Here is a 17,319-nt window from a genome sequence, read left to right as displayed (position 1 = left end):
GAAGAAAAATGACCAGAAAAAGAAAGAAGCCAAAGAGAAAGGTACCTGGGTTCAACTAAAAGTGCCAGCCTGCTCCACCCAGAGAAGCACACTTTGTGAGAACCAATGGAAAGGAGCCTGAGCTACTGGAACCTATTCCCTATGAATTCATGGCATGATGGGTGTTAAAAATAAACTAATCTGTGGTCTATAAACACGTTTGCCTTAATTGAGTAGAATTACGTTCCCTCCCCAAAGCTAATTTTTATTGAGCTCTAATTCATTTTGTAGTATCTTTATTCAAATTTAGTATTTTTTCACCTGAAAGATGTTAGGTGGTTTGGTTTATACAGCAAATAAAACTCAGTTGGTTAGGGGAAAAAAAATCGTTATACCAAAATAAACTCATACATTAATTTCATTTTTCCACAAACCTGAAGTCTTCATAAAAAGAAAGACATTCCTAAAACACTGTGCAAGTAACATGGAAAAAAGGACTGACAAATGCAATAAATTAAATGAACAGAGTTCAAAAGGATTAGAGAGAAAATAACAAATATAGACTACAAACTAAAAATCTAAAATATGCCTTATTAGTATTCCTTTCTAAGAAGGAAACAAATGGAACTGAAAAAAAAAAAATACCCACAGGTATAATTTGAAAAAACTTTTCAGAAACGAAGGAGCTAGCTTCATGGCCAGTGGTTAAGGGAGCATGATCCCATCAAGTCCTGTCTGCTGTGGCTTGAAAGACATGTGGGACAAGTGTGTGAGCATGCCCCAAATCCCGATAGGATGAAGAGACGGAGGAGAGACTACGGTGTGACTGTACCCCATTTGGGTGGGGTGCTTTCTCTCTGCTTCTCCATCTTCCTTGGGGAGCACATGTGCCCTCTGGAAATTATATATATATATTGGGTCTACAGATGAAAAAGCAATTAAGAGTTCCAGAGAAACTGAAACAGAACTAAGAGATGAGAAAACACTCAAGGAAAGGCAAACGACTGAAGAGTTAAGGAAAAAAAAATTTAGGAATACAGCAGAGAATTCAAGCTAGTCTCAGGAACTTAAAACAGCCACACAAAATGGAGCCACTGTCCATGAGGTCCTCAAAAAATAATATGTGAGAAAGAATTTTACAGGCCACCTGTCATTCAAATTAAAAAACAATGAAGACACTTTGAATATGATTAGGAAATAGAATTTCCACAAGCCATTTGCTATGATTACATAGACTATGTCCCCACAAAATCATGTCATGATGTTCGGTTGTGATGGGATTAAATGGTTGCCCCTGGGGAGAGCTATTTGGGGGTCTGGGGACTGAGGGAGAAGGAGAGTTACTTTGCACTGTGTACTTTTAGTACCCTTTGAAGATTTTACAATGTATTGTAAAAATTGGTTTTTTGCAATGTCTATTTGAAAGTTAAAATAATTTTTTAATTAAAAAAATATGGTACTTTATTTCAGCCAGAACCGAATGATTCACCTGTTTCAACTCTGCTGAAAAGAGTTCATAAGTTCTTTATATTCTGATATTATTGAAAGTATAAGACGACAATACAAAGCAATTATCTTCACATGAACTATGGAACATGTGTTTAATAAATGTTCTTTTTAACAAAATAAACCCCTTTCCCAAAGCAAAGCCTCCTAATCTAATGTCAGGCTTTTTCTATACTCTCTTAGGATCAACTGTCCATCACTCCTCTCTCAATCACTTTTCTCTTAGCTTTGATCATGTCATAGTAACTATGCTACTCTAGTTTTTCTATTGATCTTCCTTCCATCTCTTTGACTAGATTCTCTTTCTTCTTTTATCCTGATACTGAGGATAGCTATTAAGATACAGTTTTTAGCCCTCTACGATTCTCTTTCTAGATTATCTTTTTACACAGGGATCATCCACTTCCTTGGCATCAATACATTTTCTTCATGGAGTACTCTAAAACGGAGACTGAAATTCTTTAATTGTTGCTAACTCAATGCTTCCTATACAAATAGGTCTGATTTCCAAGTGTTTATCAATGACACCTTAGTTCTCTTGTTTTAGACTCAGCTGCTGGAAACTATGAAATAGATGGTATAATTTCTGCATTTTACAGATGGGAAAACCAATGTTTAATTTTTCACTGATACACTGCTGCTACATGAAAAAGACAGGATTCAAATACAGGTGCCGTTGATTCTGTTAATCCCTATTCAATAGCAACAGGTTATTTATTTATTTATTTTTAGTTTTGCTAGGGTACATGTTCTTGCCAGAGAGAGAGAGGAAGAGAGAGAAAGAGAAAGAGAAATTATCCCCAGGGAGAATGGCCACACCACAATCCTTTCTCCTTCACTCTCAGGATTCTGGGCATGCACAAACGTGTACATATGCTGAGCAGTGATTTCATTGATTTTCAAGCCACCAGTCTGGTACTTGAATCAATCATGTCAACCATGTGAGATCCAACCACTTTAACCACCATGCCACTGACTGGGCTCTGCAACTAGTTAATTTAATAAAGGAATATCTTATAACAAAAAAGACATGGTTAAATAGTCCCTAAAAGATTCTACTTTTACCTCATATGAGCAATAGAAACTAATCATTCCCAATTAATTATGTGAGGGATGTATGTAGGTGGGATTAAGGTAGAAATATGCTGTTTTATATAAGCACATGGCTTTCTAAATGGACTTTACTACCTCCCTCCTTCCCCTTAAAACTGGACTTTTGGAGTAGCTCTGAAGCATAGCCAGATCCCACATGGTGACAACTTGAATCCCCAGCCTGTCAGCCTAAAATACTCTGGACACATATGGGGGTTCTCAAGATCCGACATGACAGGAGGGAGGGGACTATGTCATGACCAGATCCTGTGGAGGGGGCTTATCTTTTTCTCTCATGAGCTCAAGTACATGCTCTATCATGAATAAAAGAAAAAAAAAATTAGACTTGTTTTAAGAGGAATCCTTTTGAGCATCAGTATGTTTGCTGAAGGTCAGAAAATAAATCACCCAGAACTGAGTTCTCATAATGAGTGGGGAGAAGGTAGTGCGGAGACCTCACGTAGCCATCTTTACTTCCTAGGCTTGTAATCCTCAAAAGATTTTAATAATTACGATGGCCTAGCTCACCTGAGTGACAACACATTTAACAATTCCTCATTTAGTGCAAACAAGGAGAGCTCACCAATGATCGTTATTTTTATTACTGCTGTTATCTCAAAATGCCAAATTTAGGCCAGGGCACTGATACCACATTATGATTTTATCAGTGTCAAATCACAATGAGGCAAGTACTTAAATATGCAAAGTACAGAACCTTGACAATGAAGCCCAGCCACTGCATAAACATCCCATGACCCTAAGTGGGCAAAGAAAAAAAAAATGGGAAAGTAATCACCCACATTCATCAAAAACAAATAAAAAAGTATTTTATGTGATACAAAAGATGGAGGAAACAAACAAAAAAAGCCAATACATCCAAAATGGAAAATATGTTAAATGTAACAATATTTTAAAAGCATACTAATTGAACTTTTCTTTTCCTAGGCATTTAATACCTAAGCAGAAAATCAGCCTAATTTCTGATAATTTGACAAAATCATACTCAGATACTTGCATCTATTTGTACAAACTTACCTTATTATTGCAAACATGGAATTAAAGTTCTTACATTCTCGGCAATGAAGTGCAATTTTAATGAAATGCTTAATGATTTTCATTCGCTTAAGTTGATTTGATTCAGTTAAGATCTCAGAGGCAACCCAGAATGTCTCTTGATTGACAATGTCCTCAAACTCTTTCAGGTGAGTATTTCCTGTTTTGGACTCTAACTTAAAAAGGTCATCAATGTATTCAGTAGGCTCAATATTACGGAACAAGTCAAAGTCTCTCATTGACAGCTGGGTGGCCACCTCAATGGTACTGAGCTGCAGCATAGACAGTTGGCTTTCCTTGACTAGTTCTTGAGCATCTTCATCTGAACATAAGGTTTCTGTCTCCATATTATTTTTTAAATAATACCTAAAAGGAAAACAATTTTTATCAACATGATCATATGTGTAGTTTCACATTTACAAAAAACACTTTCCCTCTTCACTACTGTTGTCAAAATACAAAATACCATTTTACAGAAGTTAGTAACTTTTTGTCAAAAACATCAGAATATTCACTTATAAATAAAATGGAAAATTAACAACTTAAATGAGGACACCTTTGAGAAGTTATCTTTTTATTCCAACATTTGATATCTATTATTTTAAAGAGCAAAAATAGGGGGCTGGCAGGTGCATGGTGGTTAAGGCACTGGACTCCTACATGACTGACTGTAGTCTGAGTTCCCGACTTGGTGGCTTGCTTTTTCACTTTCCCTCTCTGTCTTTCTGGTGAGTGCATGTGTCCTGTAGCAAACTAGTACTACTACTACTACTACTACTACTACTACTGATAATGATAAATAGAATTAAATAGTCCTATAAAAAATATAAAGAGCAAAAATAATGTAGATAATGCTGTGAATTTAATCATTTTATGAAACGACTCACCATGTGTGAGCAATCATTTATGTGTATTTTTGAGAATAAAAGATCTATAAGAGAAAGGCTAGTAATTATAATAGTACCCGATATAATTGGTATCTATAGTATCTGTTCATGGGCAGCATAATAAACGCTTGAATCAAGACTATTTAAAACTCTACTCAAATGTTGTCGCTTCACTCATTTCCTTTATTGTTTCTAACTTTTTTCTAAAAAATATTTATTAATTATTAAGTTTGCTGTAGGGCATGTGTGCTCACCAGCATGATCATATGTGTAGTTTCACATTTACAAAAAACACTTTCCCTCTTCACTACTGTTGTCAAAATACAAAATACCATTTTACAGAAGTTAGTAACTTTTTGTCAAAAACATCAGAATATTCACTTATAAATAAAATGGAAAATTAACAACTTAAATGAGGACACCTTTGAGAAGTTATCTTTTTATTCCAACATTTGATATCTATTATTTTAAAGAGCAAAAATAGGGGGCTGGCAGGTGCATGGTGGTTAAGGCACTGGACTCCTACATGACTGACTGTAGTCTGAGTTCCCGACTTGGTGGCTTGCTTTTTCACTTTCCCTCTCTGTCTTTCTGGTGAGTGCATGTGTCCTGTAGCAAACTAGTACTACTACTACTACTACTACTACTACTACTGATAATGATAAATAGAATTAAATAGTCCTATAAAAAATATAAAGAGCAAAAATAATGTAGATAATGCTGTGAATTTAATCATTTTATGAAACGACTCACCATGTGTGAGCAATCATTTATGTGTATTTTTGAGAATAAAAGATCTATAAGAGAAAGGCTAGTAATTATAATAGTACCCGATATAATTGGTATCTATAGTATCTGTTCATGGGCAGCATAATAAACGCTTGAATCAAGACTATTTAAAACTCTACTCAAATGTTGTCGCTTCACTCATTTCCTTTATTGTTTCTAACTTTTTTCTAAAAAATATTTATTAATTATTAAGTTTGCTGTAGGGCATGTGTGCTCACCAGAGACAGACAGAGAGAGAGGAAAAGTGAGAAACCAAGCCACCAGGTCTGCAACTCCAACCGTGGTCAGCCACGTGGGAGTCCTATGCCTTAACCTCCATGCCATGTGCCTGCCCTCTAGATTTTCAATTGAAGCACAGAAGAATAAAATTCAAAAAGGAGGGATAACTCTTCCATGAATGGTTTCTTCCTTGTTAAATACAAAACCTCGTTGCAGCAAATTACATTAATTAGCAATCACATCAAAGACCTGCATTTTCCTTTCTTTTCTTTAGATCAACAATTCTATGGCACTTAAAGGTCAAGAGAGAGTCCTGAAGTAGTTACAGTTTGAAGCACATTGTACAGGTCTGTTACTAAGATAAAGAAATAACATATTATAGCACTTGCAGCTTATATTTCCCCCTTTCCTAGTAATATGACTTGATCTAGGTCTATCTAAGTTTGTGTCCATCTAAGTTTTCACTGTCAAGGAACTGCATCTCTTTTTTCTGCCTTTATACTGTTTACATGCTTAAGACAATGCCATAGATAATAGTATTGAGACTTACTGTATGGTAGATAATAAAGTTATATCTAACATTTACATATATATGTACATATATATTTTATTTATTAAAATTTTGCCAGAGGACATGTGCACTCACTCACTAGAGAGAGACAGACAGAAAGCATTAATGGGGTGTGGCCACTACTCCACCTTGTAGGGATCTGGGGCATATACTCACTAGTGTTTTTCTCAAGCTGGTCTGAGAGTTTAACTACACAGTCGACCACCTGGTACCTGCTCTATAAACTAGGCCACAGTGAGCCCCTATCTAGACATTCACAGAATGTCATCATTTACTAACTCGTTAAATCCTTACAATATTCCTATGAGGTTCTATTATTATCATTCCCCATTTTATAGCGGAAAAAATAAGTTCAGGCATAGAGAATCTAAATAACTTGCCCAAGGAACACATAGCCAAAGCTGGGATTTGAATTTAGGCAGTCTGGTTCCAGTGTCTATGCTCTTAATCACTATGCACAGCCAGTAAAGCAGACTCAATCCACTCTCTTCACAGCAACCATGATGGGTGGTTCTAAGATCTCCAAGCGTTGGGCTGGCCCTACAGCCTGAATCCCAGCCCTGGCAGCTAGACAAACATACCAGGCAGGTGTGCTTATGTGACAAAAATCCTGGAGGGGTGGAGAAGTGGGGAAGAGAGGAGCATGACCACACTCCATAGGGGCAGTGCTTTCTCCCTCTCCCTTTTCTTTCTCTAGAACTTAAAAAAAAAATAAAGATTTCCAAATACATATAAAACTGGATCACTAAAAATACTGTTCTCAGAGAAAATTATAAGAGTAAAGAACAAATACACTAAAAAAATTCTAGTTTATCATATAATTTTCAAAGCACATTTAAATTTTTTAAAAACTTTCTCTGCATACATTAAAGGGAAACTACTTGGAAAAAGAACTGAAAATTATGGCTCTGCTGCCCAAAGTACATATTGGCTATCTTAACAACAAATTTAGGGCCAGCAGGTTGTATGGTGGTTGTGGGTACTGGACTCCCACACGGCCGACCACAGTTCGAGTCCCAGACCTGGTGGCTTGCTTTCTCATTCCCCGCCTGCCCCCACTCTAGTCAAATTTAAATGAATGAATGAAGGATTGAATGAATAAAGTTAAATAAAATAATTGTTAAAAAAAACCTCTAAACTTATAAACCGATACATAAACAAACTCAGATACAAAGATCTATGTCACTCAATTTCCTCCTCTGTAAAAAATGGATTACATTACATCAGTGGTTCTAACACTTTAGCAGGAATACCACAATATTTTGGCAAGCTCCCTTTCATTCCCCCACTTTAGAGTAGTCCTGACAAATGCTAACAACCTAAAGCTGTATTTACATAATTACTGAAACAAGAAAACCTTGGAAAGAAAGAGAAGCTCTAGTTTTAGACAGAACTCAGTGGCACTAAAATGTAATGATATTTCTACCTAAAATGTTTTAACAGTGAATCTTCAAAAACACATCTACAAATAGACATATTCACCAATAAACTTACTCACCTTCCATTGAGTTGAATCCTATCAGCTAGTTTGGAGAATTGATCTGGAAGTCGTCTTTGTTTTATGACACCTTCAGGAGTGACAGAAACTTCACAGAGAGAGTATGTCTCGGGTGCACCGGTCAAACCAAATTCATGAACAGCTTGAGAAACCACTTCTTTAGCTGTAGTGTCTTTACTGATGATAATGTAGCAACTTTGTTGATCTGCTTTGAAAACTCTTATAACTTGGTCTGGAATATCTGTATTCAATGAAAAAGACAGGACTTGTTATTTTCAAGAAAATTACCTTAAACTCTTCAGAAAGCAGTGATTCTTCTAAACATTGAAATACATATTTCTGTTGCAGGGGGAGGAACAGAAATCAGTTTTCACTTATTGATAAGTAAATGTATTTTTTTTTTTCAGGTGACAAAATATTCATACATGTTCACAGAAAAATACAAAAATAAAATTTGGGATATTATACATATCACTTGGAAGTAAATTTTAAAAAATATATTACACTAATTTTGATGTAGTTAAATAGTCTGCTACAGAACTTTTTTTTGGAGGGGGTAGAGATTTTTTTGCCGTGTGTGTGTGCTCTCAGGAGAGAGTGACAAGACAGTGAGAGGGAAAGTGAGAAATCACTCCCCAGCAGGGATGGTCACACCACAATGCCTTCTTCTCCATTCTCCTCCATGATCTTGGGCATGCATGCACAACGCCTTCTTCTCCATTCTCCTCTGGGATCTTGGGCATGCATGCACGCACACATGCCTAGCTTTGAGTTTCAAGACACAGGGTCCAGGACTCCAACCATGGTTGGCAATGTGTGAGTCCAGTGCTGCAACCGCTACGCCATCTGGTAGCTCTAGCTACAGAACTATTTTAATAGAGGCATAGTATTGCCTGTGTCTTACATTTTAATTATCCAAATCCTGTAATGATAGACATTTAGATTACTTACCATTTTCTATGATTATTATTTTGTTAGAGGTATTATTTTTAACGTGCTAGAGGGCATGTGCACTTGTCAGAGAGACAGAGAGAGAGAGAGAGCGGAAGGGAGGGGGAGAGAGAAAAAGAAAGTACTTCCCATGGGAAACGATAATGCTGCAATCCCCTTCATTTCTCCTTTCAGGACTTTGGGCATTGTTTTTGAAGCTGCTGTTATGGCCCAAACTCTGTTGTGGGCCATATGGAATCAAAGTGCCTTAACCACCAGGCCACAGAGCCAGCCCCATTAGACCCCTCTCCCCTAAAAGCAGATTTGTAGGCAATCTGATTTGTCCCTCAGTGAATTTCCTCCAAAAGACAACTGCCAAGTTACATGATATGCATATATATATCCTTTTAATTTTACTTATTATTTTTTAATATTTGCTATGGGGCATGTGTGCCCATCATATGGGGGTCTGGTGCCTTAACAACCATGCCACCTGCTGACCCTAACATGCATATATTTTTATTTTACCAGAGGGCTTGTGTACTTATCCACAAGAGACACAGATAAGACAGACGGGGAACAGGAAAAAGCACCTGCTAATGAGACATGATCATAATGCAATTTCTACTTTTCCATTTCTCCATCCTGTCAGGGATGGACACAAGGCCTGTTTTTCCAATATGTCTGGGCAAGATCCCAACTGAGTGATTGACTATGTGTGTGTGTGTGTGTGTATCTAGATATACACATATATATATATTTTTTTTCTTCAGAGAGATTTTTTGCTATAGGGTACATGCGCTAGCAAAGAGAAAAGAGAGAAATATAGAGAGACAGGAAGAGGGAAATCACCCCCTGGTGGGGGAAGATGGCCACAATGCAATCTCATCTCCTCCACTCTCCTCTTGGGATTTTTGGGCATGTACGCACACATACCTCGCACGAGTTTTAAGCCACCAGGTCTGGGACTCAAACCATGGTTGACTATGTGGAAGTCCAGAGATGTAACCATTACGCCATCTGCTGGTCCCATAATATGTGTGTGTGTGTGTGTGTGTATAATTATTAATCTCATTCCATTTATTATTATTATTATTTAATTTGACCAGAAGACAGAGAAAGGGAAAGCAAGGAAGCAAGCCACCAGGTCTAGGACTTGAACCACAGTTGGCCATGTGGAAATACAGTGCCTTTAACCACTATGCCACCTGCTGGCTCCTGCATATTTTTAAAGTTTTAAAAATACACTATAGAACTATTCTCCAAAGAGATTGTAACATTTTGTAATCCTAGAGTTTGATCATTCCCTTTTCTAAACTGTTTACTAAGTATAGTTTTGTTTTGCTTTCCTATTTTGAACACTTTTTACATGTATGTATGTATGTTTGTTTGTTTGTTTCTGCCATAGGGCATGAATGCTCACGGAAGAGACAAAGAAGGAAAATGAGAAATCACTCCCTGGGGGATGACTGCACCACAATCCTTTCTCCTCCATTCTCCTCCTGGGAGTTTAGGTATCCAACACACACATGCCCATTGTAATTTTCAAACTGCCAGGTCCAGGTCTCAAACCATGGTCAACCTTAACTACCATATCACCTGCTGGTCCCATTGAATGCTTTATTTTTTCCCGTCCCTCCAAAACCGTGTCATTATTGTATTATATTTTCAGTTCTTTGATTACTGGTTAGTTTTTGTAAATGGTACTGGCTTAATGAGCTGTTACTATTTCTTTAAAAAAATAATTTTGGGGAATGATAAGCACTGGTGAGGCTGTGGTTAAAAGGGAATACTCAAACTGTTGGTGGGAGTGTAAATTAGTACAACCACTGTGGAGAACAATATGGAGGTTCCTCAGGAACCTTCAACTAGAACTACTGTACGACCCAGTAGTAATTCCACTCAAGTAACTACCCAATGAATAGGGAAACTCTCAGTCAGAAAAACATTTGCACATCCATGTTTACTGAAGCATTATTCACAATAGCTGGGACAACAAATCAACCCAAATGTCCAAGAACAGACAAATGGACTGAAAAAAAAAAGTGGCACATATACTCTGGGGAATACTACTCAGCTATAGAAAACAATGAGATCCTAACATCTGATACAAAGTGGACAAATATGGAAAAATTAATTCTAAGTGAAGCAAATCGACTATGAAAGACAGGGTTTGTATGTTCTTGCTTAATGTTGGGTCACTGAAAAATCATGACATATTTTTTTCTATGCTAAAATGTGTCATGACAGGACCAGTAGATAGTATAATGGTTATGTTACTGGACTCCCACATAGTCGAATGCAGTCTGAGTCCTGGATCCAGAAGCTTGGAACTCAGGCCAGGCGTGGTGCATGCATGTGTGCATGCCCTAAATCCGAAGAGGAGAATGGAGGAGAAACAACTATGGCATGGCCATTCCCACTGGGGGGTGATTTCTCACTTTCTTTCTGTCTCTGTCTCTCTGGAGAGCACATGCACTCTACAGCAAAAATCTCTCTTTAAAAAAAAAAAGCATCATGACTTTTCTGATGACTCAATATATATCTAATGTCTGCACTTTATAGCAGAAACCAAAAGACAGGAAGGTTGGGTAACAGTGGATATTAGAGGTAGTACAGGAGGAAGTGGATAATGGGGGTTGGGTGGGTAAAGAGAAAGGGGATCTGGGGAAAAAAAAACATTTAATAGACAAAAAAGTGAAAAGTTATCTGTTGATGAAAATGTACATGGTAATGTCTTTGACTTGATTAATATGCACTGTATTCACGCTGGGAAAAATAAGATTGTAAAAGATATATAGTGATTAAATGTAAACTTAAAAATAAATGAATAAAATTAAAAAGTAGACACATGCAAAAAATAATTTTTGGTCTCCTTTATTGCTTCTTTCTATTGAATTATACTTGATACCAACAGTCTATTATAAATCTGCAAATGTTTTCCTAGTATTTATTCTACTTATTTTAACACAGGATATTTAAAAATTTTATATATATTTATTATTAAGTTTATATTTACTTCTTCTATGAGAGAGCATGGGCATACATACATGCCTAATGTACTTGGGATGCAAATGAGGGACCTTCCCATGTGTCTCTTGCACCATGGAGTATTATCACTGTGCCCTAATAGAGGAAAATGTTAAATGTCCATGTGGTTAAACCTCTCAAGTTTTGCCCTTGTAATTCCCACTATTAATTGATAAATTTCACCTTGAGATAATGTTCACATAATATAAATATGTAAATAATAATGGTTACCCTTTATTCTATTTTATTTTTCTCTTTATATAACATACTGGCTAAAATCTCCAGAACAATGCTCACTGTGTAGACAGTGGACTAATTTTTAATAAGTATATGTAAATATGTAAGTAAAAAGTGATTTGAGGGGTACCAGTGGGTGCCGTGGTAGTTAAAGTAGCTAAATCCCACATGATCTACTGTGTGGTTTGAATCCTAAAACTGACACCTTGAGAAATATGCTGGGTACTTCTGTGTGTATGTGTGCCCAAAATCTCAAGAGGAAAATGGATAAGGGATTATGATGTGGCCATCCCCTCCCAGGGGGAGGGGAGTGCTTTCTGACTTTCCCTCTCTCTCTGGCCAGCACATTTGTCCTATGTCAGATTATTTTTTTTTAAAGATTTATTTACTTAATTCCATTTGTTATTATTCGTTTAAAAATTTTCCCAGAAGGAGAGACCGAGAGAGAGAGAAAGGGAAAGCAAGAAAGCAAGCTGTCAGGTCTGGGACTCAAACCATGGTTGACCATGTGGGAATCTAGCACCTTTAACCACCAAGCCACCTGCTGGCCCCCAGAATTTTTTAATTTAAAAGTGATTCGAGGGACCAGGAGATGACATAATGGTCATGTGCCTAGACTCCCACACAGTAGACCACAGTTTGAGTCTCAGGTCCAGTGGCTTAGAACTCATGCCAGGTGATGTGTGTGCATGCCCAAAATCCTGAGAGGAAAATGGAGAATATACTGCGGTGTGGCCATCCTGCAGGGGGGTAATTTCTCACTGTCTCTCTGTCTCCACTGAGCATGTGTGTCCATAGTAAAAATATCTCTTAAAAAATTTGATAGTGTGATTAAATTATAACTTCTCCCATGGTAATAAATCTTTGCAAAAATTTTTCTTTCTTTCTTTCTTTCTTTTTTTTTTTTAAATTATGACTGTGGTACTATTGTGCCTCTTTTGGGTCAAAATTGCAGCAGAGCTGGGTTGGGGAGATTTTGGTTTCTAAAGTAACTACATACTGTGTGTTAAGCATTAACCTTCTTTACATAACATAGTTAACTTTTAGAGAAAAAGACAAACTACAAATTTATCCTAAAATCTCCTGAGGCGCAATCCTTGCTAACGGGGAGAGGGGGGGATAACAGACAGATAAAACAAGAAAAATTTCACCCTGAGACTGATGATACAAAGACAAGAAATTGGCTCTCAGGACTAGAAGATTCAACTGAATATACATGAATGTACATGTAATTCCAGAGAAGTGTTTTAACAACAGATGCTGAATGTTCTGGGCTTGCTGTCAAGCTGGAAGCAGAATGATTCATCTACTCAGGTTCCTTGTGTAAGAAGAAAGCAGACTGTCTTTTCTTTATATATTCAAAGGATTGAGCCATCAAATATCTTTTATTCAGATTCCCTTTCAATGAGTAAATCCTTAGTGTGCTACTGCTAACCTCATCAAGCTTCTGAACCTACAAGGCCTAAGGTTTTACAACTTGCCAAAACTAGAGATGCTTCTCTGCTCTGTGCAAGAAGATGCAGATTTTGGTTTGCTAAGAGAAAGATACTGGATAAAATGGTACCACCATCCCTTTTATCTCTATAAAAACGATCAAATCTTGTAGCACTGTTACTATCTTTGTACTTCCTGCTCTCTTCACAAAAATTTGTTTCAGTTTCCACGGAACTGAGTTTCTCTGAGCTCTAGAATTGAACTACTAATTTTTGGGCCTTGGCCAGCGGTACTGGTTGACTTTGAGGAAATGGGGAGATGTGTAATCAATCCTCTTTATTACTTTCTTCAGAGAAGTTTATTCACAAAGACAGGGTGGGAATTTACACATATTTCAGTTCTGTTTCTTGCTGTAATTTACATAACATCTTCTGAGAAGAACACATGGTTAAATAACTAGCTGAGTGTTAAAAAGTCATTCTGGGGACTAGGAGATACCATAATGGTTATGTTGCTGGACTCCCATGTAGTTGACTGCAGTTTGAGTCCTGGACCTGGCGGCTTAAAACTCATGCTGGGTCCGTGTACGTGTGTGCCTAAAATTCCAAGAGGAGAATGTAGGAGAAGGATTGTGGTGTGGCCATACCCCCTGGGGGGTGATTTCTCTCTTTCTCTCTCTGGTGGGCACATACACCCTATAGCAAAATTTTTTTCTCTCTCTCTCTCTTTTTTTTTTTTAAGTCATTCTGGGGCCAGCAGATGGTATGAAGGTTACGGTGGCTGGACACCACATAGCCAACTCCTTAGTTAAAGTCCTAGACCTGATGGCTTGAAAATCAGGCTGAGCACGCGTGTGTGTGTGCCCAAAATCCTGAGAAGAGAAAGGAGAAGGGACTGCAGCATGGTCATCCCCCCCACCAGGGCTGGATTTCTCACTTTTCTCACTTTCCCTCTCTTGGTGTCTCTCTCTGGATAGCACCAGATACCTGCCTCTTAGCAAAGGTCATATTGTGTTAAAGGCATTTGTTTCCCACATGAAGGACAAATTGGTATAATAGTTGCATAAGACAGATCCAGGTATCATAAATAGATGCCTACAAAAAAGACCTACAAATGGGATTATCCAAAGCACACCCTAATAACCTAAACTCCGATGAATCAAGGTAATGAATGCCAACTTGAAAAACCATTAAGGACACATTAGAAGAAAACATTTCTCTGTACTAATAACAAATATATATAGATGACTAAACGGATAAATGCCAGTTCATACTGCCTACCCTTGTAAGTAGAAAGAAAAATGCTGCTTCCTCCTTCACTGAATACCGCATCATTTAAATTTTAAAAATGATAAAATACTACACAGAAACATGAGCAACAGAATACCATAGTCCTCAAGATACTTACAGTAAAAACCAACAGCTGCAGGCAGCAAAAATAAAGCAAAATTGTAAAAAAATTGTCAGCATTTGAAAGTAAAGTATTAAACAGTTCTGTAGCTTTGCCCTTGCTTTCATTATGATCTAATAATAACTTGAACATGCAATATAAATATAACTGAGCTCAAGACTGGTAAACAATCAAATCTGACTGCTGTCACACATAATACGACAATTTACATATGTGATGTACACAGCAAATTTAAATTTCAGCATTGCTGTGTAAAACATAGGAGCTGAATTAGGGATTAATTGATATATTATTTTTCATCATAAATACAAATAGCACCACCAGTAGGTAAAAAGGCCTTTCACAAAGATACATTTGGAATTAAAATATAATTTGTAAGTTAAATACCTATTATATGTGTGTTTATTTATATTACTGGTATTGGTACATGTTACAGACTGAAACCAGATCAAACTTTCTGTGAACTGAATTTTAAAAAGGCATTTTTCAGTCTTTTAAACATGTTTTCAAAGACAGAATTATGCAATCAACCTGAAATCAAGTGGACAAGCACCTCTTTCAGAGGGCTGAATTTCAGCTCCATAGGATTTACCAGTGTCTAAATTATCATAATTTCAACCTCTTCCCTTGGTTTCCCCAACTAATACTCACATCTTACTTCTCTCCCTACAATCCCATATCCTTTCTGTGCCAAAAATACACCATAAAAATCATTAAATGTATACGTCCCTAAATATATGTCTTTTGTCCTTATGTCTTATGAACGAAAGTATACATATTTAGTTATGCAGTGCTAGTGTGAATCCTTTAATTTGTGAATCCTTTTTTAAAAGATTGTTTATGATGTATACTGGTGTTCAGACAGGATTTTTATTTTCTTTTTCTTTTTGGTTTTTGCCACAGGGTGTGTGTGTGTGCTCACCAGAGGGAGAGAAAATGAGAACTCACTCCCCAGAAAGGATGCCACAATTCCTCCTCCCCCATTCATTCTCCTCCTGGAACTTTGGGCACGCACACATATGTACCCAGAGTGATCTTCAGACTGTCAGCCATGTGGGAATTCAGTGCCTTGACCATCACACCACCTGCTGGCCCCATTTGTGAGTCTCTTATGTAGTCTAGGAAGTATCAACCATTATAGAACACACAAACACAGAGACATAGAGATCAATTCCTATTCTACCACAAGACAAACAATTTTAAAAGAAACCATGAAAATGTGCTGGATGTCCTTGAAAAAGGAGAGGCTGACTCGGAAGCAGAGGGAGCTGAGCATTCCAGGTAAGGTAACATTTGAGTTCAGCATTGATGAATAAGAAACTGTTCACTGGATATGCAAGGACAAAAGCCCATAGGTAGCAAAGAGCAAGAGCAAAGAGGTATAGTGTGTACTCAGAAAGGAGAGAGGAGCAACAGTCGGGAGGACAGCAGGTTCATCCCAACTATCCTTCTTACCACGATGGTGGTACTTCTTTTACATACTGGAAATTGAATCCAGTTTGTAGTTTTCCTACCTCTGTGATACCTCAGTGCTTACTTTTTACCCTTTCAGGTAAACAGTTGACCTTATAACTTGGTAACAATTCTTACATGAACTTCTGATAAAATAACTACAGTGGTTTCAAACTCATGACTGAATCCTCACTAGAAACTTCCAAGCAAAGAAATGACTCATTGGGACCAGCAGTTAGCGTAATGGCTATGTCGCTGGACTCCTACGTAGTCGACCATGGTTTGAGTCCCGGACCCGGTGGCTTAAACTCACGCCAGACATGTGTGCGTGCTTGTCCATGATCCTGAGAGGAGAATGGAGGAGAAGGGATTGTGGCGTGGTCATCCCCCCTAGGGGGTGATTTCTCACTTTCTGTCTCTGTCTGGTGAGCGCACGCGCCCTATGGCAAAAACCTCTCTAAAAAAAAGAAAAAGAAATGACTCGTTTACATTTTTGTTTTAGAAAGAACCTTGGTACCCACATAGAGAAAGAGGTATCAAAATGGATTACTGGGTTTGGTAATCTTTCTAGTAGTTAAGAGGCAACTGGGGGCCAGCAGGCAGCATGATGGTTAAAGGTGCTGGATTCCCACATGGACAACTGCAGTTTGAGTCCTGGATCTAGCAGCTTGCTTTCTCCCTTTCCCTTTCTCTGTATTTTTCTGTCAAATTAAAAAAAGACAAACAAAAATATGGAAGTGACTAAATAAATAATTCTTTAAAAAAAGGTAACTGGGAAAAAAATATTGAAAATGACTTCACTAAATTGAAATTTTTTGGTTATGTATTGGGATTTTTATTTAAGTTACTATACTAAAACACAAACTTTACTCCTGCACATGTGTGTTTATTTATATTACTGGTATTGGTACATGTTATAGACTGAAACCAGATCAAACTTTCTCTGGATTCAATTTTAAAAAGACATTTCTGTTTTTTTAATGCCAGATTTATGTAACCGAATACCTTTCCTTTTCACAATTGCTGTTAGGAACTTTAGAGTGTAAACTGAAAGTGAGTAACTATGCTGACCTTTGTAGAAGTATCTTTGTCCCCCTCCTTTCCTTGGACCTAATTATATACGAAGAACTTTAAAATATTCAAGAGCAAACAGAATTAAAGTACAAGTTTACAAGTCAGTGGTGGGGTGGGCAAGGTAGCGGGATCCCACACAGCCAACATCAGGTTCAAGT

General features: G+C 37.4%; 1 protein-coding gene across 7 annotated transcripts in view; it reads right to left on the bottom strand.

Annotated features, from left to right (window-relative positions):
• RAPGEF6 (Rap guanine nucleotide exchange factor 6) overlaps positions 1–17,319 on the bottom strand; it is a 263,794-nt gene that overhangs the window by 54,440 nt on the left and 192,035 nt on the right. For 4 of the 7 annotated variants that reach the window (XM_006166893.3, XM_006166895.3, XM_027767662.1 and 1 more), the window contains 3 exons: positions 14,633–14,647; positions 7,595–7,835; positions 3,613–3,996 (listed from right to left, as the gene is read on the bottom strand). In XM_006166893.3, the coding sequence (XP_006166955.1) occupies positions 3,613–3,996; positions 7,595–7,835; positions 14,633–14,647 (640 nt within the window). The remainder of the gene's footprint in view (positions 1–3,612; positions 3,997–7,594; positions 7,836–14,632; positions 14,648–17,319) is intronic. The other 3 variants (XM_006166894.3, XM_006166896.3, XM_006166901.3) reach the window with 1 other exon arrangement.

This window comes from Tupaia chinensis, unplaced genomic scaffold (genome assembly GCF_000334495.1).
Source record: "Tupaia chinensis unplaced genomic scaffold, TupChi_1.0 Scaffold144346_1, whole genome shotgun sequence".
In the NCBI taxonomy this organism is placed as follows: Eukaryota; Metazoa; Chordata; class Mammalia; order Scandentia; family Tupaiidae; genus Tupaia; species Tupaia belangeri.
The sequence above is the reverse complement of the archived record's forward strand: the minus strand, read 5'-3'. Positions and strand labels throughout refer to the sequence as shown.